The sequence below is a fragment of the Podarcis liolepis genome (genome assembly GCF_965112155.1).
Source record: "Podarcis liolepis genome assembly, chromosome: 16".
Taxonomy (NCBI): domain Eukaryota; kingdom Metazoa; phylum Chordata; class Lepidosauria; order Squamata; family Lacertidae; genus Podarcis; species Podarcis liolepis.
The window spans coordinates 1265621-1291765 of record NC_139567.1 but is presented as its reverse complement, the minus strand read 5'-3'; the positions used below and the strand labels follow the sequence as shown (position 1 = coordinate 1291765).

The 26145-nt window shown below is 44.7% G+C and overlaps 1 protein-coding gene across 2 annotated transcripts; it reads left to right on the top strand.

The window, feature by feature from the left end:
• On the top strand, positions 1–23144 carry LETM2 (leucine zipper and EF-hand containing transmembrane protein 2). Of its 2 annotated transcripts, none has more exons than XM_083480590.1 (11): positions 1–118; positions 3011–3090; positions 3830–4277; positions 6512–6655; positions 7904–8041; positions 8699–8902; positions 11252–11371; positions 12947–13054; positions 13958–14044; positions 14283–14357; positions 22797–23144. In XM_083480590.1, the coding sequence occupies exons 2-11, from the start codon at positions 3044–3046 to the stop codon at positions 22845–22847; spliced, it is 1422 nt and encodes a 473-aa protein (XP_083336716.1). In that variant the 5' UTR covers positions 1–118; positions 3011–3043; the 3' UTR covers positions 22848–23144. The 2 variants fall into 2 exon arrangements, with proteins under 2 accessions (XP_083336716.1, XP_083336717.1); XM_083480591.1 differs by lacking the exon at positions 1–118 and adding an exon at positions 336–365.
• The last annotated feature ends 3001 nt before the right edge of the window (positions 23145–26145 follow it).

Here is a 26145-nt window from a genome sequence, read left to right as displayed (position 1 = left end):
CCGCTCGCGAGAGAAAAAGAGGATCCGGGGCGCGCGCGCGGGGGCCGCTGGGGCCGAAAGCGGCCGGCGGCAGAGCGCGGGAGGGGAGCCGCGGCGGGGCGCTCCCGGGAGAAGGAGGGTACGTGGGGATGCGCGTCACGTGTACGGGCGGGGGAGAGAGGGGCCGGAGGCTTCTCCGCGCGCCAGCCCGGCCGGCCCTGCTTCCCTCCGGGCCCCGGGGTCCTGGCGGGAGGCGAGAGGCAGGCCCGGGGGGGGACCGGGCGGGGCAGCGGGTCTCGGGCAGATCCCGTCAGCATCCTGGGCACAGTGTTAAAAAGTTTTGATTTTGAAGTTGACCTTAAAGCTCAGTCCTGTTCCTGTCTCTGGTGTGTTCCATCTTTTGGGGTGGCTTTTAAAATAATTTTATTAGTAATTAAAAGACTTCTTTCTCAGTCTCAAGGCAGCATACAACAACATTATTTATTAAATTTGCAGACGACCCTCCATCCATACATCTCAGAGCAGTTCACAACATAAAAATGTAGCAGCCACTTTAAAATCAATACAGACAAAAAAATAGGCTTCCAGGTGGAAAAATCGAAACTAGAAACAGAACTATTAGAACCAAAAACCAAGGTACTTTCTAGAATGTATAACTTGCTGTTGAAATGGAACACTCAGGATGAAACAGTTAAATCAGCAATGATAAAATGGGCACAAGACATTGGTCATAATATTATGGGTGCTGACTGGGAAAGGTTATGGACCACTGGTGTGAAATTTACGGCATGTAATGCCCTGAAAGAAAATATTATTAAAATGATATACAGGTGGTACATGACCCCAGTCAAGCTTGCAAAAATATACCATTCGCCAGACAATAAGTGTTGGAAATGTAAAGAAACTGAGGGAACGTTCTTTCATCTTTGGTGGACGTGCCCCAAGATTAAGGCTTTCTGGGAAATGATCTATAATGAACTGAAAAAGGTATTTAAATATATCTTCCCTAAGAAACCAGAGGCCTTTCTTTTGGGCATTGTTGGCCAAATGGTGTTAAAGAAGGACAGGACTTTTTTCATGTACGCCACAACAGCAGCAGGAATACTCATCGCTAAACATTGGAAGACACAAGATTTGCCCACTCTGGAAGAATGGCAGACACAACTGATAGACTACATGGAATTGGCAGAAATGACTGGCAGAATTCGAGACCAGGGAGAAGAGACAGTGGAAGAGGACTGGAAGAAATTTAAAGACTATTTGCAAAAGTATTGTAAATTGTATGAATGTTAGAATGATGCAGGACATATAGACAATATGGCATTAGTGACGTAGTTGAAAGGAGCATGAAAATAATTGATTTATAAGAACAAAGGTGAAATTTGAATAACAATAATGTTATGTCAAGCTTAATACCAAAATATTTGCAACATAAGGTAAAATTGGAGACATAATAGTTGAAACGTACAATCTAAAACAAGTTTGGAGAGAAGGTGATGTATTGCTGAACATGACTTTATAATCGGGAACACAGAAAAGGGAGATGTGAGGGAGTCGAAAAAGAGGGTTATGGAAATTTGGTTTATGAAATTGAACCATCTTTTATGTTTTTTATATGATTTTTTGTCTGTTGTCTTTCCTTTTTGTATGTCTTTTTCATTTTGGTGATGGTGTTTCCTTATTGTTTTTGGGTTGTGTATGTGTATGGTGTTATAGTGTTTAAAACTTTTAATAAATATTATATTTAAAAAAAAATCAATACAGATAAAAAGGAGAATGCAGCTCATAACCCAGGGCAAAATTAAAGCAGTGTTAGAAACTCAGATATACGAGCTAACTGCCAAATGGCTCCTTAAGCCAGGGTTTCAGTCGCCAAAATGGAATGCCTAGTTACCATTTTTCAGCCAGAAGGCTCCAAAGTCATATTTTTCAATAAGATTTTTTGATTCCTGAAATTCATTCTTGTTGTGCAGATAAAATATAACAGATAGAATTCTACAGGGTGTGTTGCTAGTGTGTGAAAGCACTCCAGATCCAGGCATGGACCTACAGAGGGTGGAGATGTCAGGTGCCATCCTGGTGCTCAGGCAGCTTCACTTGGTCGCAAGTGGCTGATAGCCAGGTGCAAAATGTGCCTGGCAGATTTTGAACGCTGAGTTAAAGCATAACAAACTGCTGGAATGAAACACCAATGAAGGCCGATTCATTTTTGAATCATCACATTTTTGTTTTTGACCACTGTGCATCATGCCAATACAGATCAGGGGCAGCCAACACGGTGCTCTCCAGATAGTTGGGCTACAGCTCCCATCAGTGCTGACCCTGCTGGGATTGGGCTGATCAGAGTTTGAGACCAAAATATTTGAAGAGCCAAAGAGTTTCTGCCTCTCTCCTATATTACAGTATGATCACATGTTATGTGCATTAACTCGTGTGATTTCAACCATACATAGTTGAAGGCCGGCTGGTTGAAATTCAACATGTTAAATGAAAGCAAGGCAAACAGCTTAAAAGCTTTTTTTGTGTGCCAGTGAAACCCGGTGCAAAAAGAGCTTTTAAGCTCTCTGCTTCGCTAAGGGGCAAGGTCCTCTCCGCGCACCAGTTTTGGGATGCTCTTGCAAGATCTCGCAGGGTTTTTTGAGTTCCAACAAAATCTTATGTGAGCATCCCTAGCAAGCAAGGCTAGGGAAAAGAGCTAGAGCGCTTTTCATGCTGGGAGAATCAAAGAACATGGGTTAGTAATGGCTTCCCACCTTATGACCAAGTCATGGAAAACACATTTCTTGATGTGCAATGAGCGAAACAGCTCTGATCCTATATATTGGCTGAAAATACCATTTCAGATGGAAGCTGTGTCTGTGACAAGCAGAATGCTTACTAACCTGTTGTAGTATTTTCTGTTGAAGACTATGTAAAGGAATAGTTTGTTTAATGAACTTCCATTTTAAGTTGTTTACTGCTACATTAGTTGAGTGAATTCCCTTTTGAAGAGGCAGATGTTAGCTTAAAATGTTGTTTTTCATTCTGCCAGGCCATAGACCAAACAGACTGACTCCAGGTGAACATGGCCTTCTACAGCTGTAACATATTCCTTGCAGTAGCTAGGTCCAGGTAAGAAATTAATTATTGACATTATTTTGTGGACTATAATACATCACTGTTTCAGTTGCCTAAAGCTTGGAAGAAGTGCGTCATCATTGTACTGAGAAACAGCACCACTCATTAAACACATTGGGTTGCAGGAATGATTAATGGAATACTCAGGGGCCAATGAAGGTATTTGCCCGGTCACCAATACTGCTTATACCTGATCTTGTGCTGAGCTTCAAGGGTTTGTAGATGCAGTAAGGAGTCTCAATAGAGGATTCCAGATAAGGGCAGGATCTTGTCTATGCTGTTGCACTGGACTTCAGAGATGCACAGAAGTAGCAAAGACTACTCTGCTTTCAAGTACCTCGGAAACCCAGCATGGGCAAGACCCAATTTCCTTCTTAAGCTGAGGAGAGGGGTGAGTACTGATCACAACATTTTAGAGATGTGCTCTTGTATTTCTCCTATGCCCTTTCTCCCATAGAGGTACAATGCAGACAAAACTACAATTACAAAACAATTAAAACATTTAAAAACAGCTGTACAGAATAAACTCTCTCTCTCACACCCCTACACACAAAATTGCACAGTACAGCAGGTGAGGAATACTGCTCCATCAGATTCCAGTCACCCTTCTCTACAGGCATGGACAAACTAGTGCATCTTTAGTTGATGCCAAAGGCCTGCAAAAATTTGGGCAGTACCAGTATTTTTGGTATTTTGTTACAGCAATTATTGTTTTGTCTCTTACCCCTCACAGGGGACCTCATCTTCTTGTACACTCCATCTGCTCCCCGTTCTCCCCATCGGTTGTATTTGCCCAGCTGTTGGATTCCCACCTTAACCGAACATACCTGAAGGACTCTGAGAGCCAGCAGTTGCTCCTCAGTGCACAGCAGGGCATCAGGTTACCTCAGTTGCTAACTAAGCCCATGCGAATGCTTCACACGTCAGCTTCCTGGCACCAAGAGCTTCAGGACAAAACTCAGCCTAGCCAAAGTACTGTAACAAAGGACACTGAGCTGGCCAAAGTTCCAGTGGACCAAGCGACAGAGACTGCCAAGATACCGTTACGCCAGAGGATTATAGATGAACTAAAACATTATTACAATGGTTTCCATCTGCTTTGGATTGACACAAAAGTTGCTGCTAGGATGGTGTGGAGGCTGTTACACGGGCAAGTTCTCACTCGGAGGGAAAGGCGAAGGGTGAGCATTGAATGGAATGCAGTGGAGTCCCGTCCACTGGACCAAGCAATCAAATGAATATTTGGAGCTGACTGGCCCCTACCATCTGATTTTTGGGCTGGTTCCAAACTTTTGTTCACTAGTCTGATAAGGTTGCCAAACTTTTTGGCTCAGTGGGCACATTTCAGATTTGGGGGGTGCCACTCACAAAGTGGCTGCCATGTGGGGGGGGAGTATGGCATAACACAGAAATTAGAGAGGCAGTCATTCCTGGCAACCTTATGTGTACCATAGGATGTCAGCTATGTCCTGATTGTGGAAATCACATAATATGGATCACACACACACACACATGCACACACACACAGATGCCTCTCTGAGTTCACGTGCAGGATGTGATGATGACTTCTCTCCCTGTCTTGTTTCCGGTATTTGAGGCCAGGTCATAGGCATCACCTTTCTCCTTGGGGGAAACTCAGGATTGCTGCTGCAAGAGGGGAGAATATCATCCTTCCCTCCCACGCCCCTCTGAGCAAACCGTCTGACACAGCATGGCCTAGGAGAGATGAGTGGTCTCTGATCAGCTGCTTTCTCAAACACTCAGCTGAAAGGTTGATGTTACTTTTTCTGGGGGAGCAGGGAAAGGCACAATTACGTAAACAATCCTAAGTTAATGTTGTTATCTCTCCCCACACAACGAAATAAGCCCATTGAGGTGGTGCTTTTCAGGCCTGAGAGTTTTTAACTTGTGCAGGAAAAAAGCACATATTGAAATCATTATGCTAATTTATAGCACAGTTCAATTTGTGATTTCTTGTCATGCATAAAATTGCGCATTTGGCTTGCTGCGACAAAATACTAGTTTCAAAAAATATTTTTTAAAAATATTGTGTACTATCACAGTTTATCCCTGCAGGACAGAGTAAAGAACCTTTGGCCCTCTGGATGTTGTTGGGCACCCCCTCCCACCAGCCCCAGCGACCACGGCCAGCGATCAAGGATAGACATAGACAAAAAATCTTAGAGTTGGAAGAGACCCTGAGGGCCCCCTAGTCCAGCCCCCTGCAATGCAGGGATAGGCAGCTGTCCCAGGTGGGGATCGAACCTGCAACCTTGGCCTTATCAGCACCAAGCTCTAAGCAACTGAGCTTGCTTTTTAAAATATATTTTAAGATGTAGAAGGGGAAATTCTGTTTCAATGTGGCTCTTAAGGTTGCTAATTTAAAGTGAATAAAAGGTGAACCCCCTTCTTCAGGGCTAAATACATGTTATTGTCTTATTTTTAATTGGCAGAACTTTCATTATTTATTCAGCTCCTAAAAGTGTATCTTGCTTAGGAATTGCAATGATGTACCTACCTTTGATGGCTTATTCTTTGAAGCCCAGTTCTATAATTCTTGAAGGAACCTTTTCACAGAAGTCAAATCTCAACAGTTTAGTACTGGTTTTGAAGCATAGTATTTAAGCAAATCAAACATTGTTTGACAAGCATGCAATACTGAAATAAAAAGCATTTTAAAGCTGCTATATGTCAGTTTAGTATATTGATTTGTACGAAGAAGGAAAACTTAGTTATACAAGATAAATTTCAGTTTTTATTGAAAAACAATAGTGGATTTACCTCAATTTAGAAATGTGCAGCTACATTTCTTTCAACAAAAGTGAATTACTATGTTGCATTAATATCAACAAGCATCAGACATGATGAGAGTTCTAGTTCTTCAGCCTTTGGAGAGCCACAGGGTCCTCTCCTCTAGATAACTCAGTTTAACTGCTTTTGTACATTAAGTCCTGCAAAAGAGAGACTCTCCTTTTTCCATTTCATGCTTTCAAGATTTTGTGCAATCTTATATTTATATGAAGATGCTGTTTGAGGCACCATTTTCTTCTCAGATTGCTTAGCTATGCCTTAAAGAAATAAATCTGAAAGAAGTGTAGCTTATAACTTTAAAATGATATCAGCGTAGCTTTAGCAAAATGAAAGATAGTGTCATAAACAAGAAAATGGGAGCTAGCTTAACATTTCTCCAGCCATATAGGAGAGTAAAATCCTGCCTCAACAAAATTATTTGAATGACATCTTAAAAACAAGTAGGGAAGTGCATTGCAAAGCTTCTCTGAAATTCCAGAGCACCAAAAAGGCACTTAGCCTTGCTGATGTCACCTTCCTGGTTCTTTTGAGCAGGGCCTCTGCTGACAAGTTGAATGCATAGGAAGAGACTCTGTTGTTCTGCTTTGTGTCTTAACCTCTGCAGCTGATGAGAACATCTGCTGATCTTTTCCGGCTGGTTCCCTTTTTGGTGTTCATCATTGTGCCCTTCATGGAATTCCTCTTACCTGTATTTCTGAAACTGTTTCCTGAGATGCTGCCTTCAACCTTTGAAACTGAATCTAAAAAGGTCAGTGTGAAAAGCAGCTCAGCCTTCGCCTCAACCACAGTGTATCACAGCATGATGTGGCACCACTGCATCAGGAATTCTCTGCCTCCAACTCTGCTGCATCTGTTTGCTGTATGGGAATCAATGTCTCCATAAGCTGTATGAAGGGGGATAGAGAGGCCCGAGTTCAAATCCTCTCGGCCTTGGGCTGAACACACTTGCATGTACACTCTCTTAACCCACAAGGTTATTCTTAGGATAAAATGGACAAGTGGGAGATCCTATACACTGAGCTTCTTGAAAGAAGGATAGAATAAAAGGATAATAAGTCAAATATGGATAAGTGCCAGGCATAATGCTTTCACAAGTGGGGATGAGAATCCTAGGCATAACTTGATACCTGCAACACCTAGCAATCTAGGTGTGCAGTCTACATCTCAGAATAGAGTCTCGAATGGAACTGAGTCTTCATGGCGTCAAGATCCAGCCCCCTGCCTCCTTTTGTAGCATCTTGCTGATGAAGAGTTCGGGAAAATGCAAAAGCTTGTTCACTCCTAACAAAAGTATTGCCCAACAGTGGATTTGGGAATGAAATAATAGAATAAAATATAGGCAGCAACCATTTTGCGTACGTTCAGTTGATGCACACTCACCAATGCACAGCTCCCTTTGGACACAGAAGAGGGTGGAATGGGATGAGGTGTGTTTATGCGTGCTCCACCAATGCGCGTGGGGGCCAGGAACAGAACCTGCGCACAAAATGGTTGCCACCTATAGAGAGGAACAGGCACCTTGATGCAGTTAAAGCAGCAGTCAGGAAAACTGTACTTCTGTATCTCACAGGCAATTTTAGCATTCATTCTCATTAAGAACCTACAGTAGTACCTCTAGCAAGTCTTTGATCTCTTGTTATCTCCTATAAATTTAAGCCATGAGAAATAACAGTGGAACAGAAACTGACTAGCTGTGAGCAAAAGGATAATATTGGCATATCTTACAGCACAGAAGGCTCACCTGTGGCCTTGCAGATGTTACTACACTATAAATCCCATCGTCCCTGACCATTGGCCATGCTGGCTGAGGCTGATGGGAACTAAACAGCAACTTTAGGGCCCCAGGTTATTTCTTGTCCCATGACCCTGCCTTATAGGGTTCTCAGCCACGACTGGACCTAATGGTCAGGGGTCCCTTTACCTTTACCTTTTTAAGAAGTACTGAAAAAGCTTTTGAATATTTGAAATGCAAATGTTTATTATTATTTGTATTAAGGAAGAAAAGCAGAGAAAGAAACTGAGTGCAAAGTTGGAACTAGCCAAATTCCTGCAGGAGACCATCGCAGAGCTGGCCAGAAGAAACAAAGCCAGTACTGGAGAAGCCACGAAGCAATTCTCTTCTTACGTTCAGCAGGTACAGACTTCTACTGCCCATCAGCTGATGGCTGGCTGGCAGCATGCCTTGCTCCAGCAAAGGAAGGAACCATCAGACGCCCCGCGCTTACACCCCCACCTGACATCACGGGTGAAATCTGCTGAGGGTGACTGGGCATGGCTTCTCAAAATTGGTCTTGTGGGCCAAATTTGGCCTGCAGGCTGGAGATTCCTCAGCCTTGTTCTAGCGGAAAGTATTTGAATCCCCTTGCCACAATAATGTAGTTAGGTTTTGGAGACCACATAGAAGCTATGTCTTCCTATTTAGGCATAGGAAACTCTGCCCAACATTGTTTTCTTCTTTTTGTTTTTACCCATTACTTGAGGGTTTAGTGCAATATATCAGTTGCACTCAAAGTCAGTACTATACATAGATTCCACATTGAGCGTCTGTCTGTAGCAGCACATTCCTCAGCTTATACTTCCAACAATGTTTCAAGATTGAGTAATCCCATGGCCTACATAGAACGTATCTGTTGGTCTTGCCAAATTTCAGGACCTTTTGAGAAGAGATTCTCCATGTCCTGAACATTATATGTGCACTAAGTAAAGAACTTCCACTTGTTTGTGGAGCATGTATGGGAGGAGAAGGAGGAGGACACATTCTTGCTGGAATCTTATTCATTGCTTTGTACAGGTTCGGCATAGTGGCCAGCAGCCCAGCACCCAGGAGATTGTGCGGTTTTCAAAGCTATTTGAGGATGAGCTGACCCTGGAACACTTGGAGCGGCCACAGCTGGTGGTCCTCTGCAGATTGCTTGAACTGCAGCCCATTGGCACTAATAACCTCCTCCGCTTCCAGCTTTTGATGAAGCTCAGGTCTATCAAAACAGATGATGAAGTAAGAGACCAAAAAAGAAAAAAAAAAAGAAAATGTTAACAGCTCTCTGCCAGTCATTTCTCTCTTCTGATACCTGAGTCTAAAAGGTGCAATCATGCCCAAGTCTCAGTGCTTTGGGCTGACAGATTATGTTTTCCACAATCTGTGAAGGTAAACACAAAGTGCTGTGTGTGAACTCCCAATTGCTTTCATGTAGCGGAAGCAGCAAGTGCTGCCTGTTTTCTTTCTCGCCATCCTAAGACTCCAGAATATTTCAGTTGGTCTACATAACAAACTTTCATTTAAAAACCTATAGTGTTCAGAGAAAGTTGAAAAAGTTAAGCTTTGTACAAGTTGCCCATGGATGCTGGAATTTAATACAGATGTCTGCAAGGTCACCCTCTAATGGATATGGCAATGTGGTTCTGTGCCATAACATCAGATTCCTGCACTGAAAGGGGTTGGACTAGATTACCCTCGGGGTCCCTTCCAACTCTACCATTCTGTGATTCTATCATCTCTGCCACCAAGGTACATTTAAGCAGTTTGCTGCCCCGCTGATACTGAAACAGTTCAACCAATGACAGTGACAGGAGACTTGAAGCCACCTCATTCCCACCCATATGCAGTCTTAATGTGAGGTCAGAGCAGCTCAGCCAATGGCAGGAAGAGGCAAGGCAGGCACAGAGATTCAAGATGTAGGCAGATATTGCTGGTGTGAATAAGTTAGATGGCGAGGAAGGTTTTTACAGGAGAATTAAAAAGACAGGCCGTTTAATAATAACAACAACAACAATAATATAAAAAATAATTTATTTATACCCCACCTATCTGACTGGGTTTCCCCAGCCACTCTGGGCTGCTCCCAACAGAATTAATGATGATGATGATGATGATATGATAAAACATCAGACATTAAAAACTTCCATAAACAGGGCTGCCTTCAGAGGTCTTCTAAAGTCAAATAGTTGCAAACCCATAGCACTACCCCCCACTCTAAGAGAATCACACCTGACATCACATGTATGATAAACCAAATGGAGCTCCTGTTTAGAAAAACAACAGAATGGTTAATAAAGGCATTGGAACACGCATTACCAACATCATCATAACACAATTACACTTTTAACCCAACATGGTAAAAGCTTATTCCCAATCCATCAAGGTTTCTTCAGGTCTCCTGCTTCCTTCTTGGTGCATACTCCAGCCCAGGGGTCGGCAAAATAAGGTCCACAGGCCAGATCAGGCCCAAATGCCTTCAGGATCCGGCCCACGGACTGTCTGTGGATGGGCGTGGGGATTCTGTTCATTCGGGCTGCGCCACTTTTATTCCTGCGCCATTCCATCCCCCCCCCCCACCGTGATGGTGGTCCCTCCTCCTGGCTAGAGGAGGAAGGGGTCTGGGCTGAGCTGGCTGAGCGCCATTTTAAGCAGCCCCCTCTCCAGAGCCAGCCCTTTGCACCACTCGTCTTCCCTCCGCCATTGCCGCCCTGGTGCTCCTGTGGGCCAGAGAGCGGAGCGGACAAACTCACCCTGCCTCCCCACGAGAAGAAGCCACGGCAGCAGTCCCTGGGAAGTTATCCATACATTCTGTTACATTACAAGTGTGTTTAAAACCTGCTAATGTTTTAACCTTCTTACAGTAATCTTGTATATACATTATAAATAGTCCATCTACTTGGTTTGCCATTCTTCTCTGGTTAGGGTTGTCTCTTCCTTCTATCTCTGGGCTAGTAATGTCTGTGCAGCTATTGTCACGTACATGAACAGTTTTTTCTGGTCCTTTGGAATCTCGGTACCTATAATTCCTAATAAAAAGGCTTCTGGTTTTTTAACAAAAGTTATTTTAAACTTTTTTTTCATTTCATTATATATAATTTCCTAGAAATTTTTAACTACAAGTCCACCACATATGATAAAAGGTACCTTTTGTACTTGTTCTATACATTTTTGCTAATTTTTTGGGATCAAATAACACCAGTACATCATTTTAATATAGTTTTCTTTCAGTGAAGAACATGCCATAAATTTCAGATCTGTTTTCTATAGCCTCTCCCGGTGTATCATTTGTATATTATGTCCCAAGTCTTCCGCCCAGTGTATTTGACCTGTTCATCTTTTGTGTGCCATTCCATTCTATGGCATATGAATGGAATGGTGTAATATATTTTTTCTTTTCAAAAATAGTTTAACCCTCTGCATTGCCAGGAAAAGGCTCTTTGTTTTACTCTTAGTACTTCAATTTGTTTCTATAGTCTGTGTCAGTGAGAGAGTGTTACCTTCTGAGTTCACCACTTGCTGAAAGGGATGCTGGCCTGATTTCCAAAAGAAGAAGGTGGTGCTAATTTGATCTCTCTTTGCTATGTGCAGATGATTGCCAAGGAAGGTGTCAATGGCTTGAGCGTCTCTGAGCTGCAAAGTGCCTGCAGAGCCAGAGGAATGAGGTCCTTGGGCCTCACGGAGGAGCAGCTGAAAGAGCAACTCAACCAGGCAGGTTGGGGAGGAGGGAGGGTGGGGAATCAGCTCAGAGAAGAGAATTACTCTTCCTCCCAAAGGAGCCCAGGGCAGCAAGCAACAAAGGAGCAAAAGAATTAAAATGAAGCAAAACATTAAGAAAGCTAAAAACATTTAAAAACAGTCAGCTAACCCTCACAACTAATAATTTCAAGGTTGCCAGGAACCGCATTCATTATTCTGAATAATTTCCCCCCTGCATCTCCTAGATGTGCACAAAATATACTACAAGCTTAAGCTCAAGTTTAGCCCATAGATTCATGGAGGAGGAGAGATCTACTCATGGATATCTGCAGCATCCAGAATCAGGAGAGGAGCTGGCCCTGCGGGCAGTGGGGGGTGGTGGTGGCAGGGAATGGAGAGTGGGGAGAGCAGGCTGCTTGCAGGCTTCCCATAGCATCTAGTTGGTCCCTGTTAGAAGATGCTGTGTTCAATGGCCTGTTCTTATGTCATAACAGAGTACATCATCTGATATAACAGGACCCTTAGGGTCTCTAACAGAAAGTAGTGCTGCTTTTATGGCTAAATCCCAATTGGATCAACTTAGTTTTCCCAGTGCTATTCCCCATTTAGTCTTACATATTTAAACATCCTGTTCCAAATTAGGTGAGAGCCCAAATGAGCTGAATTGGGTACCATCTCACATGAGTCAGCAGTTATTGGTAGGAGATTCAGCATACCAGGATTAGATCCTGTGCTGAAGGATCTGAGTTCTCTTGAGCAAGACAGATATGGCTTCAACATCTGTGCAGCTAATCAGCAAATTCCACCACTTAGCTGAAAGCTAGCTTAAGCTGCCTTGTAATTTTGCACTCCAGCATCCCTAGGTGGCCTACACATGTCCCCACTGTCTTTTCTGCTGGGAGCTTACAGGAAAGTGTGGGGCCTCAGGTGGATGCTGAAATGGTGGAGCCCCATATTTTCATGTCGTTGAGGAACCTCTGGCATCTTTAGGTCTCCCCTTCCCCTGGGTGAGCTGCTGTCCATTGGATTTGAGCTCAGGCCAGCATGAGTCCATAGGATATTCCGGGGCAAACTCCAGCAGCCCCATCTCTGCAGAGGCCTGCTTTGCCTTGAACTCTTACTCTAAAGCATTGTGGGAAAGGAACACAGGAATGTTGCAGGATTTGCTTTTCAGTTTAAACAACTTAAGAATGATATGGATCAGGCAGAAGATAAAGCAAGCATGGGCAGGCTGCCTAATGATAGTTGAGATGCCAGCCTCTATCTGAACAACTGTGTAAAAATCATAGAATCATAGAGTTGGAATAGACCACAAGGGCCATCGAGTCCAACCCCCTGCCAAGCATGAAACACCATCAGAGCACTCCTGACATATGGTTGTCAAGCCTCTGCTTAAAGACCTCCAAAGAAGGAGACTCCACCACACTCCACCAGACTAAAGGGAGGTTGCTTGTCCATGTGGGAAGGTGACCCATGCTCCAACACTTGCGCATGGGTTTTTCAGGCTCACTAAAATGCAATTCCCCACCACAGTTTAAATCAAAATTCTCTGACACCGTCTTTCTCTTGTTTCTTTCTGCTACACAGTGGCTAGATCTACATCTTAGAGAAAACGTTCCTCCTTCTCTGCTGCTACTTTCTCGTGCCTTATATTTGACAGAGGTGAAGCCCAAGCCTCTTGTGAATCCAGCTGAGGTGAGCAGGATCGACAGCAGCAGTGTTCAAGAAATGGACCTGGTGGCTTCCTGAGGAGGAGTGGGTTTGTGAGGCTAACAGGGATGACCTAGAACCGCTGCAGCAGAGTTTTTACAAGAGGGGCAGACCCACCAATAGGTGTGGGGAACTCTTCCTTCCCCAGTTTTAGACTACACATGATTATTTTGCAGGAGCACTTATGGCTAAAAGGTATAAAGAAGTAAATATAACAAATGCACTTAATACACACTTTGTTAGGTCCAGTCTAAGTTAGTTGAATTTGGGTCCTGATGAAACCAATCAGTTTTGTCATGACTTTTTAGTTCCTGTTGATATCATTGGAACCGAAGTCCAGCTAACTTGCAACTGAATCCTGTACCTGTTGGCCCATAACCTCATTAAGTCTAAGTAAGATTTATTCCCAAGAGTGTATAGCATTGCAGCTTTAATCCTGAACGTGTCTGTGAAGTTCGAAAGCCGGCTCTTGAACTCTCATCTCTCTCCTCCCTCCCCTGCACCTGAAAACTGAAATGGCACCTCCTGAGTGAGGTTAATTAGACAGTTTGGGAAACCCCGTGTTTTGTCCTACATCAAAAATGTCCTCCGTATGGGCACCTGCAGCACTGCTGCTTCCTTCAAGGCTGGTCCCAAGAATGCAGATCTCAGGATGCATAAAATCTTTCACAGACTTCTTCCTTCCCGATGGCATCTGCACACAATTCCCAAGTGACACACTTTGTTTCTTGTGGGTCCAAGTCTCAGAGACGGGTGCTGTAAACCCAAATTAGCACTGCAGGAAAGCCTTAACATTTTCCCTCTGTAGATAATTAGGGTGAAGGCAGTCTTGCTTCACTGAGATCTAGAAAGCAAATAATGACACCAAGCTTTCTGTTCTTGCTTTAGCCTCTGAAGACTGAGGGTGATGCAGACACAGATGATGAGGATCATGAGACCTTGTTGGATTCTGCCCCCAAAGTACAGGAAAGAAAGGTGAGAAATGGTGTGTGCTCTTTGGGTGTTTTCTCAAAGCTTCTCCAATAATTAGGCTCATAAGTAACTAATAGGGTGTTCACCAGTTGCCCTCATGGTGTAGTAGCATTTCTTTCTTGAAGAACACCAGGGCTCTCGCAACAAAATTGCTTGGGTTCATCGTTCTATTTTTTTCCTTCTGAATCTTGGCCTACAAACCAGTTCTCTGACCTTATTTCTCTCTCTCTCCCTCTTGAAGAGTGAAGAATTTATATTGCAACCAACAGAGAAATTACCAGTTCCTGAGGTGTCAGTCAAGCCTCCTGCAGGAGAGGTGAGTTTTACCTCTTTGCCTCTTGCACTACAGCTTGTAAATAAACAATGACTAAGCTGACAGTATTTAAAACTATGTAGCACACGAATAGATTTTTGTTTTATCATCTTAACCAAACAAAATAGTTATTTAAATTACTGATAAAATAGAGAGTCTGGGGAAGATGGCGCCGGGTCAAGTCTCAGCTGAGTCTCTGCTGCGTGAGTAGGAGCTGTAATGATCAAATTGCCCTGATAAAAAGGCTCATCCTTTGAAAATACCTGCCAACTTTTATCAGTAAAGGACTCTGGGAGCTGTCGGGTGGACTTTTAAACCTCCCCTCCCTTTTAAAGCTACTTAAATCAACTTTGAACCACCTCCCTTGAAAAGCCCATAAAGCTGTGGGTTGGATAAAATAGCCCCATTTATTTCTGAGTGCGAAGATGGTACTTACAAGACAATGTTGCAAAGAACTTAGGATTTCACCTTTATAACCCGTAACAACTCCCCCAAAGAAAAAACAGGCCAAAATTTCAACCTACTTCCATCCCAAGGCTGATGAAGCAAATAATCCAGGAAACCTCCATTCTCATGAGTGGTCTATTGACCACACCTGGATTGGAAGGGAGGAAAAAACTAACGTCGGAGGTGAGGGAGTGGACCTGGCAACAAAACTAAAACAAGCTGAGCTAGCCAAAGAGGGACCTGAAGCAAGTTTAGAACAGGAGCTATTCCTGGAAAACCCAGAAGCCATGTCAAACGAGCCTCTTCTCTCCTCCCTATCAGGAGAGAATTTAAGGTGCCCTTCCCCGACTGAGCCGACTGAGACAGACAAATGGCCAAACAGCTTAAGGTTACAGCACCCGGACAACTTTATCTTCTACTTGTCAGGGATGTTCGAAGAGTTACTCAAAACTCATTTCACACAGATAAGCAAAGAACCTGAGCCAATTAAAAATTTCCTTTCGGAAAGCTTGAACCTGCTTACCACCCTAACTGAATTGATTAAGAACCATGAGGTCGCTTTCTCTCACATGACATCTGGGACTAGGACTAAGGGAGGTGAAACCAAGCCGGGACTCAATTACAAAAAAACAAACAGAAACAATTCAGTGCAGGAGGGAGGGTCCCTTGCTCCCAAGAAACCGACCTGAAAGAGAAAATGCTCAACACAAAAAATGAAGACGACCAAAAACATCAAATTGAGAGGCCAAAAGGGAACGCCGACCTGCCAGACTAAAAAAATGAATTTCCAGAAGCTCTTTAAGCTGCTGGAGAATACAACAACAAAGAACTCTGCTCCTACAACCCAAAAGAAAATCACAAACTCATGCATGCCAATAAATATTCCCGAAAAAATCGGAATAGTCACCAGGGGCCTCGTGACAGCAGAAAATATCATCAAGGTAAAATTCCTCCCTCATGATACGACCCAGAATAGGGCTATAGTGACTTTTAAGGACGAGCTCTCAAACTAAACAGACCCTTTCAAATAAAGACAATTTCCTGAGGGCTGGCTTGCTTGTGCACCGTTTCTTCGAAACACCGAAGACCCTTTACCATTTCTAGGAGCACATAGGCCAGCCAGACCAAAAACCAAAACCAGCACTGCAGAATCCAACAGCGCCAGAAACGGTAAGCCGCTCTACCCAGAGGCTGGCAACCTTAAACAGTCTGGCAGGCTGTACAAAACCCCACCCTCACCAAATAAGTTAGAAAAGGATTTCTCCTCAGAGGATGAACAACTCCTAACAACCTACCTCGAGCAGATCCTACTTTCCCAGGATGCACTAATTGAAAGACTATCGACCATAAGGAAGTCCCTTCCACCTCTAGCCCTGCCTCCTCCCATGGAATTTAATTACATCAATTGCAAATCAAAGCCTTTAACCAATGAGGAATAGACAACTTGTTGATATCTGTCTCCTACACCTCCACCAACAACACAGTCCAAATCGCAACAAGTTGAACTAGTGGTGCCAGCGCCAGGAATTGGCTCAATCTTCATGGATTACCTGGGAATCCTAGAAGCTATTCATGCAGAGGAATTAAATAAGGTGAGAGGCACAAATACAAGATGGGTGACACCTGGCTTGAGAGCAGTACATGTGAAAAGGATCTAGGAGTCTTGGTTGACCACAAACTTGACATGAGCCAACAGTGTGACGCGGCAGCTAAAAAAGCCAATGCAATTCTGGGCTGCATCAATAGGAGCATAGCATCTAGATCAAGGGAAGTAATAGTGCCACTGTATTCTGCTCTGGTCAGACCTCACCTGGAGTACTGTGTCCAGTTCTGGGCACCACAGTTCAAGAAGGACACTGACAAACTGGAACGTGTCCAGAGGAGGGCACCCAAAATGGTCAAAGGTCTGGAAACGATGCCTTATGAGGAACGGCTAATGGAGGTGGGCATGTTTAGCCTGGAGAAGAGGAGGTTAAGGGGTGATATGATAGCCATGTTCAAATATATAAAAGGATGCCATATAGAGGAGGCAGAAAGGTTGTTTTCTGCTGCTCCAGAGAAGCAGACACGGAGCAATGGATCCAAACTACAAGAAAGAAGATTCCACCTAAACATTAGGAAGAACTTCCTGACAGTAAGAGCTGTTCGACAGTGGAATTTGCTGCCAAGGAGTGTGGTGGAGTCTCCTCCTTTGGAGGTCTTTCAGTAGAGGCTTGACAACCATATGTCAGGAGTGCTCTGATGGTGTTTCCTGCTTGGCAGGGGGTTGGACTCGATGGCCCTTGTGGTCTATTCCAACGCTATGATTCTATGATTGTATGATTCTAAAGAAGAAGTGTTCTGGGCTTCCTATCTCTCCCGATGGACAGGCCCTTGTGGTCTCTTCCAACTCTATGATGATTCTAAGGTCTTAGCGGGTGACTGCCTGGACAGACAAATTAATACTCCCAAATTAGTCTTCCCCTCAAAAGGCTCCCCCATTCCTCCGCATTGTGGCTCAATCAAGCCAAACTCAAAGGACCTGAGGAATCAGCAGCAGAAAACAGCTATGAGAGCCTGGAATCTAAAAACCCAAGAATCAGCTGCTGCCCTAAACATCATCTCCTGGAATGTTGCCGGCTGGTCCAGATGCCTCTCCCATTCTACAGACATTCCCTTCTACCGTCAAAACTTTAACATCATCACTCTCCAAGAGACGTTGGCAGCTGAAAACCCATCATTGGAAGGATACTATACATATGCAGTGAGAGCGGTTGCAGGCAGAGGACCAGGGAGGCTCAAGGGGGGGTTATGCATCCTAATCTCACCTGTAAGGAATTGTCCCCTGTAGACCACCTAGCAGTGGCCCTACTCATATCCTGGGGAAGCTGCAGTTTACTAATTATCAATGCTTATATCCCCCCAACAAGCAAAAAAACACATGATATTGAGGGCATCTGGAATAGACTGGACTCTTGTGTCAGGTTACTGCTAACGGACTATCCGGGAGCAAAGGTCCTGCTGGTGGGCGACCTAAACGCAAGGCTAGGTCCTGATGACCCCAGTTTAGAAACCAAATACAGGCAAAAAATAGGGTACCCTGACGATTTTGGCCCGGAGGCTTTACAACTACCAAGGCAGTCAAAGGTGTGAGGAAATACGGCGTCCGGCACGTTTCTGCTGTGCCACTGCGCTTCTGTGCCTAGCTCTCTTTAGCTCTCTTAGCATAGTCCTAGCAGAGTTCAGCAGCGGGAGAAACTGTTGCCATGTGTGGGTAATAAATCAGACTGGACGCAGGCTTCTTGCTTATCTCCAACAGTCTTTAATGCGTAGAAAAACATCGTAAATTAGCCCAGCGAAAGAGCAGCCATCCCTCTCCTCTCAGTCAAAACCGAAAGAGAACTTACACACAGAGAAAGATTCCTGTATGTGAACATAACCACGCCTCAGAATGTGAGACGTCACACAGAACTGTTTAACCCTGTAAGTTCTGATTCTCCTCACAAAAGGATCAACATTCAAATTTTGCTGGAGCCTGCCTCCTCAAATTCTCTAGGCAGCTAAGTCTTCATATTCTAAATGGTTGCACCAGGGGCGACATCCCCGGGGAATATACATTCATGTCTGGGGTAAGATCCAGCAGAATTGATTATATGTTGGCGGACAGCGAATTGCTAACAAAAATAGTGAATTTAAAAGTGCTCCCATTCATAGAGGGGGACCATTTCCCCTTGCACCTCCAGGTGTCTCCGTTAAACGAGTCACCCTTCCTGAGAACAGTATACCCTGCAGAGATCACCGCATTAGAGCGACCTGGTTGCCAAGTCAAATGGACCGCTGCACTTGACTTCAAACCGAAGAAGATTCTAATCTCTGAAAAACTCCGTACAATTTTAACTGACTTTGGGGATAATCCTAGGTCTGAGGACCCAGTTTCCAAGTATGAGAGCCTGCTCCAACAATTAAAACCCTATCTTTTTAATACCACAGAGAAAAGGCCAACTAAACCAATAACATGAAATAAACCCTGGTTTGATTACACCTGCTTTGAGGCAAAGAAAGCCCTGCAAAATGCTTGAGAGCCAGTGTGGTGTAGTGCAGTGTTTCCCAACCACTGTTCCGCGGCACACTAGTGTGCCGCGAGATGTTGCCTGGTGTGCCGCGGGAAAAATTAAAAAATTCGAATTTTTTTTTTAAGTCAAATTTTCGATTGGGGCGCTGTCACTAGATGACCCCTGGGGTTCCCTCCCTCCCTCCCGCTCTGCGCCTCCCTCCTCCTCCTCCTCCTCCTCCGGGGAGGCCCTTCCTGGCTCTCGGCCAAGGCTTGGCGGCTGCCACTCACTCACTCGCTCGCCCACCCGTCCCTCCATCCCTGCACCCGGCCTCTCCCCCTCCGACCCCGGCGCGGGGGCTGCCGGGATCCATAGTCCCCTCGCCCTTGGGCTCCGTGCCCGCGCAGGGTGCACGAACTACGTTTCCCAGCGTGGCCTGGCGGGCCGGGCGTTTTGTTTGAAGCGCTCTTCTCCCGGCCATGGAATGAGCGCAGCGGCGGCGGCCGGGCGGGCAGGGGCTCTTCCGCGCAGACCCCGCGCAGCCTGCCTGCGCCCCCGCGGAGATCGGGTGGCAGGATGGAGCCCAGGGATCCCCGCGGAGGCGGAGCGGCGGAGGCTGCCCCCCAGGTAGGGCTGCGTCGGGGTTTTTTTATTTTTGCAATGCTGCATCCGCGCCGGAGGGGACGCATCGGACCGCGGGGAGACCCCTTGGCGGGCGTGCAAGGCAATGCATGCGTGCAGGCGTTGCATGGAGTGCAGGGCAATGCAATGGCAACGCGGCGCCCTGCATGCATGCATGCAACTTCCACCGGCGCTCCGGACTTGGCAGGTGAGGGGGGTCCCCAATGGGTGGCAGAGAGAGCCGGGAGGGCGAAGGGGAGCCGGGGGGAGCAGCGCTGCTCCCCGAGCCGAGCCCGGGGGGAAACTTCGGCGTCGTTGCGCCGGGTGTTGGAAGCGGAGGCTGGCGGGGGCCCCTCACCTGCAAAACCTGGTCGCCTCTCATATATTTCATGCATTGCATTCATCGCCCGCTTTCTCCTCCAAGGAGCTCCCGGGGGCGCGCGTGGTTCTCCCCGTGTTATCCTCGCAACAACAGCCCTGCGAGGTGGGTCAGGCGAGTGGCCCAAGGGAGCACCCAGGGATTGTCCTGGCCAGGTGGGGTGATTTGAACCCTGCTCTCTGCCCGGTCTTCATCCTCATTTAGCCCCCACATGTGCATGACTGTGCATGACTGAGATTTTCCCCCCTCGTCTTGGCTATGGTGTGAGTCTGTGCTGTTAATTAATGGGGTTCTGCCTTCGGAGAAGATGAGCCAGCCCTCAAGGAGGTGATTATGTAATTTGCTAGCAATTCATGTCCCTCCCGGCGTGACGCTGCGCGCTGACGTCACGGGGCTGTAATGGTGGTGTGCCTCGAGATTTTTTTCATGAAACAAGTGTGCCTTTGCCCAAAAAAGGTTGGGAAACACTGGTGTAGTGGTTAAGAGCGGTAGTCTCATAATCTGGGGAACCGGGTTCGTGTCTCCGCTCCTCCACATGCGGCTGCTGGGTGACCTTGGGCCAGTCACACTTCTCTGAAGTCTTTCAGCCTCACTCACCTCACAGAGTGTTTGTTGGGGGGAGGAAGGGAAAGGAGAATGTCAGCCGCTTTGAGACTCCTGAAGGGGAGTGAAAGGCAGGATATCAAATCCAAACAACAACTCTTCTTCTTCTTCTTCTTCTTCTTCTTCTTCTTCTTCTTCTTCTTCTTCTTCTTCTTCCAAAGCTGCCCTGACAGCTGAAAATTCTGTCAGACATCAAGCCTATCTTGTTGTCCGTGCCCTAAAAAAAGAGTATAAAGACCTAATACACCACCAAAAGAATGCCTATACCAGAAAATGTTGACTAGAATTAATTAGTGCGGCAAAAGCAAAAGATCAGACACTATTCTGGAAACTGGTAGCTTCTGGCACCCATAAAGCTATTTCCCCCTTACCCTCACAAATTCCCCCTAGCCTGTGGGTCTCATTCTTCCAATCTTTGTATGAGGACACTGAACCTCCACTACGGAATTATAATACAGAACAACTGGCTAAATGGCCGCCTGTTTCAGTAACTGAAGTGAAATCATATATAAACCAACTGAAAATGGCCAAAGCCCCAGGCTCAGACGGCATTACACCAGAAATGATAAAAGCACAGGCGGATTGGTGGGCACCTTTCTTAGCCAACTGCTTCACTTACATAGATGACACTGGCCGCATCCCAAGGGAATGGGGAACAGCCATAATAGTGCCAATCTATAAAAAAGGCAACAGAGGGGACCCAGCGAATTATAGGCCGATTAGCCTATTAAGTGTGATCAGTAAGCTCTACGCAAAGCACCTCCTTAATAAGTTTACAGAATGGCTGGAGAATGAAGATATCCTGGCAATAGAACAAGCAGGCTTCAGACCCGGAAGGTCCACGACCGATCACTGCCTACGCTACAACATCTCATCGACAAGTACAAATCAGGATTGCAGCTTTACCATAACTATTTTATTTTACAAAGGTGGGGTAGAATGAATGAAAATAATAACTAATTCCCATCCCTCTCTAAGCAACAACATCTGATTACTCACTGGAGGAAATTCAAAAGGCTATTTCATAGAATCATAGAGTTGGAAGAGACCACAAGGGCCATCGAGTCCAACCCCCTGCCAAGCATGAAACACCATCAGAGCACTCCTGACATATGGTTGTCAAGCCTCTGCTTAAAGACCTCCAAAGAAGGAGACTCCACCACACTCCTTGGCAGCAAATTCCACTGTCGAACAGCTCTTACTGTCAGGAAGTTCTTCCTAATGATGTCCCTTTTACGAAGAGGCACGTAGTAGGTTCATTGATCCCCTACTGGTGAGGCTCGCCGACCTCCCGCAAAAGCAAAAATTTGACCTTTTGCTGTTAGGCAAAGATCAGAAGAAGACCTGGATGGTCGCCAGATTCTGTGTACAAATCTGTAGGCGCAGACCATCGCCCAACTCAAAATAGTCCAGCATGAAAATCCCCAAACTCGGTTCCATGGGTGACTCTAAGTCAACTCCCTGGGATAGTTTATTGTTGCTCATTGTGTCTAAATTTATTGTTGTACATTGTTTTAATTGTCTGTTTTAACCATATTTGCACATCAGTTTCTAATGCTGTGAGTGTCCTCTATTTCAGAGGCTTCTACTCTGCAGCCTCTTATAGTTGTTTTAACTGCGAGTCTTTTAGTTCTTACGCTCTTACAGTTGTTTTAACTACATGTTTTTATTTGTTTTTAGTTTTTATCTGTTTTAATTATCAGTTTTTATTCATCCATTATCCGTGTTTAATCTTGTATTTTATTCAGATGTTTTATCCTATGCTTGTTTCTTTGTCTTTACTTGCTCCAACATTTATCAGTTAAAAAAATCCTAACTACTATTTTATTTATATGTTTGTTTGTTTTTTATCCTGGTCTGTGACCGTAATAAAGTTCATTCATACTGATAAAATATACACATGAATTACTGAGACCTCAATATGGTGGTTTTTTTCTTTTCTTGACCTGTTGAAACATATATAACATGGTGATTTAACATTTTATAAACAAATCACCACTCATACAAGTTGATTAGAAAGTGCAGTTAGGAGCAAATGACTAAGATGAGAGAGGTGATGCTAGAAAGCTCTTCCGATGAGAGAAGTGCATTTTCAGGTGCCAAAGACTGAACCACCATGAAATCAGTGGAATGCAATGCTATGGCTGGACTGCAAAAGAACTGCTGCTGTATTAGGCCCGTGTTGCTATAAAACTCCCTCTCTCCTTCCTGCGGACACTTATTTGGAAGCAAGGCCTCTGGAACTGATCTCCAAGTGCCTTGTGTTTTGTATCAGAAGGTGACCATTTGCATGAGTATTCCAAAACTGTACACCAGCAGCATCTCCTTTGTTACTCAGGTTTGCCTCTTGTTCTTTTCCAGACGAAAATAGAAGCCTCTCGGAGCAGCAAAGCCAGTGCTAATGGAGTCTAGCTGTTCTACCAGCAAATATTTGGGCACTCCAGGATTGAAAGCTCCATTCTCTGAAGTTGTAGACTAGCTCCTTTCCCACTCCTTTGATCTGATATGGATGCTTTTTCTTTGCATCTAAGCCAGGCATGTTGTATACAGTGCCACTCTCTTCTTTTATCTTATTCTGTGTTGTTTAACTTATTTTTTTTGTAAATATGTACATAGGCTATGATTGGGAGAAGGTGTAACTTATGCAAACTTGTCAGATGTTAAGATTTGTATTTCTAAAATTTTTAGTAAAGCAGTGGTTTATTATTAGTTGGGTGGTGTTTTTGTGTGTGTGTGTGCAAACAACTGACAAGCATCAATACTATAACAAGTATTTTTCTGTGTGGACATTATATAATTTTGGGCTTCCCAACTTAGAGGCTGACACACTTGGAATTTAAACTGATGTACAGGCTAATCCTAAACAGCTGCGTTTAAGCCAGAGCCACAATCACATGGATTCTTTTGGGGAAGCCATGCACTTTAAATGTATGGTGTGGAAATGACCTTAGAAGGAAGCTCTGGATGACTCTCTTCCAAATAAGCATGCATAGGATTGCAGCTTTACCATAACTATTTTATTTTACAAAGGTGGGGTAGAATGAATGAAAATAATAACTAATTCCCATCCCTCTCTAAGCAACAACATCTGATTACTCACTGGAGGAAATTCAAAAGGCTATTTCATAGAATCATAGAGTTGGAAGAGACCACAAGGGCCATCGAGTCCAACCCCCTGCCAAGCAGGAAACACCATCAGAGCACTCCTGACATATGGCTGTCAAGCCTCTGCTGAAAGACCTCCAAAGGAGGAGACTCCACCACACTCCTTGGCAGCAAATTCCACTGTCGAACAGCTCTTACTGTCAGGAAGTTCTTCCTAATGTTTAGGTGGAATCTTCTTTCTTGTAGTTTGGATCCATTGCTCCGTGTCTGCTTCTCTGGAGCAGCAGAAAACAACTTTTCTCCCTCCTCTATGTGACATCCTTTTATATATTTGAACATGGCTATCATATCACCCCTTAACCTCCTCTTCTCCAGGCTAAACATGCCCAGCTCCATTAGCCGTTCCTCATAAGTCATCATTTCCAGGCCTTTGACCATTTTGGTTGCCCTCCTCTGGACACGTTCCAGTTTGTCAGTGTCCTTCTTGAATTGTGGTGCCCAGAACTGGACACAGTACTCCAGGTGAGGTCTGACCAGAGCAGAATACAGTGGCACTATTACTTCCCTTGATCTAGATGCTATACTCCTATTGATGCAGCCCAGAATTGCATTGGCTTTTTTAGCTGCCGCGTCACACAGTTGGCTCATGTCAAGTTTGTGGTCAACCAAGACTCCTAGATCCTTTTCACATGTACTGCTCTCAAGCCAGGTGTCACCCATCTTGTATTTGTGCCTCTCATTTTTTTTGCCCAAGTGCAATACTTTACATTTCTCCCTGTTAAAATTCATCTTGTTTGTTTTGGCCCAGTTCTCTAATCTGTCAAGGTCGTTTTGAAGTGTGATCCTGTCCTCTGGGGTGTTAGACACCCCTCCCAGTTTGGTGTCATCTGCAAATTTGATCAGGATGCCCTTGAGTCCATCATCCAAGTCGTTGATAAAGATGTTGAATAAGACCGGGCCCAAGACAGAACCCTGTGGCACCCCACTAGTCACTCTTCTCCAGGATGAAGAGGAACCATTGATGAGCACCCTTTGGGTTCAGTCAGTCAGCCAGTTACAAATCCACTGAGTGGTAGCATAGTCAAAACCGCATTTTACCAGCTTCTTTACAACAATATCATGGGGCACCTTGTCAAATGCCTTGCTGAAATCAAGGTAGGCTACATCCACTGCGTTCCCTTCATCTACCAGGCTTGTAATTCTGTCAAAAAACGAGATCAGGTTAGTCTGACATGACTTATTTTTCAGAAATCCATGCTGACTATTGTTGATCACAGCATTCCTTTCTAGGTGCTCACAGACTGTTTGCTTAATGATCTGCTCCAGAATCTTCCCTGGTATTGATGTCAGACTGACTGGGCGGTAATTATTTGGATCCTCTCTTTTCCCCTTTTTGAAAATAGGGACAGCATTTGCCCTCCTCCAGTCTGCCGGGACTTCGCCTGTTCTCCAGGAATTCTCAAAGATGACTGCCAGTGGTTCTGAGATCACATCTGCCAGTTCTTTTAATACTCTTGGATGCAGTTCATCTGGCCCTGGAGACTTGAATACATCTAAACTAGCCAAGTATTCTTGTTCATTCTGTGCTTTAGCTTTTCTGACTTTGTGTCTACACGTGTTGGCTATTTGTTTGAATTCCTCTTTGGTGGTTTCCCCCCTTTTCCATTTTTTGTACACATCCTTTTTAATCTTAACTCAGTTAAAAGTTCTTTAGATAGCCACCCTGGCTTCTTTAGGCACCTTCCATGTTTCCGTCTCATTGGTATTGCCTGACGTTGTGCTTTTACTATCTCCCTCTTAACAAACTCCCAGCCATCATGAACTCCCTTTCCTTTTAGTATTACTCTCCATGGGATCTCACCCAGCACTTCCCTAAGTTTTATGAAGTCGGCTTTCTTAAAGTCAAGAAATTGAGTCCTAGTATGTTTGGCTGCTCCTTTCCACTGTATAGTAAACTTCAGAAGAGCATGATCACTCGCGCCTAATGATCCTTCCACTTCTACCCCACTAACCAGGTCATCAACATTGGTTAGGACCAGATCTAAAATGGCTGTTCTTCTTGTTGCTTCTCCCACTTTCTGGACAATGAAGTTGTCTGCAAGGCCAGTGAGGAATCTGTTTGACCTTATGCTCTTGGCTGAGTTTGACATCCAACAAATATCCGGGTAATTGAAGTCCCCCATTACTACTATCTCCCTTCCTTTTGCATGCTTGGCCATCTGTTCCAGGAAGGCATCATCTATGTCCTCCGTTTGGCTTGGGGATCTATAGTAAACTCCCACAATGAGGTCTCTGTTATTCTTCTCTCCCTTGATTTTGACCCAAATGCTCTCACTTTGGCTTTGAGGTTCTAAATCTTGGATCTCTTCACAGGTATACACATCCCTGACATATAACGCCACTCCTCCTCCTTTCTTGTCTGGTCTGTTTCTCTGAAATAGATTGTATCCCCCCATTATTACATTCCAATTGTGGTACTTATCCCACCAGGTTTCAGTGATGCCTATTATGTCATATTTAGTTTGCTGTACCAAGAGCTCAAGCTCATCTTGTTTATTTCCCATGCTTTGCGCATTAGTGTACAGACATTGAAGTCCATTAATCA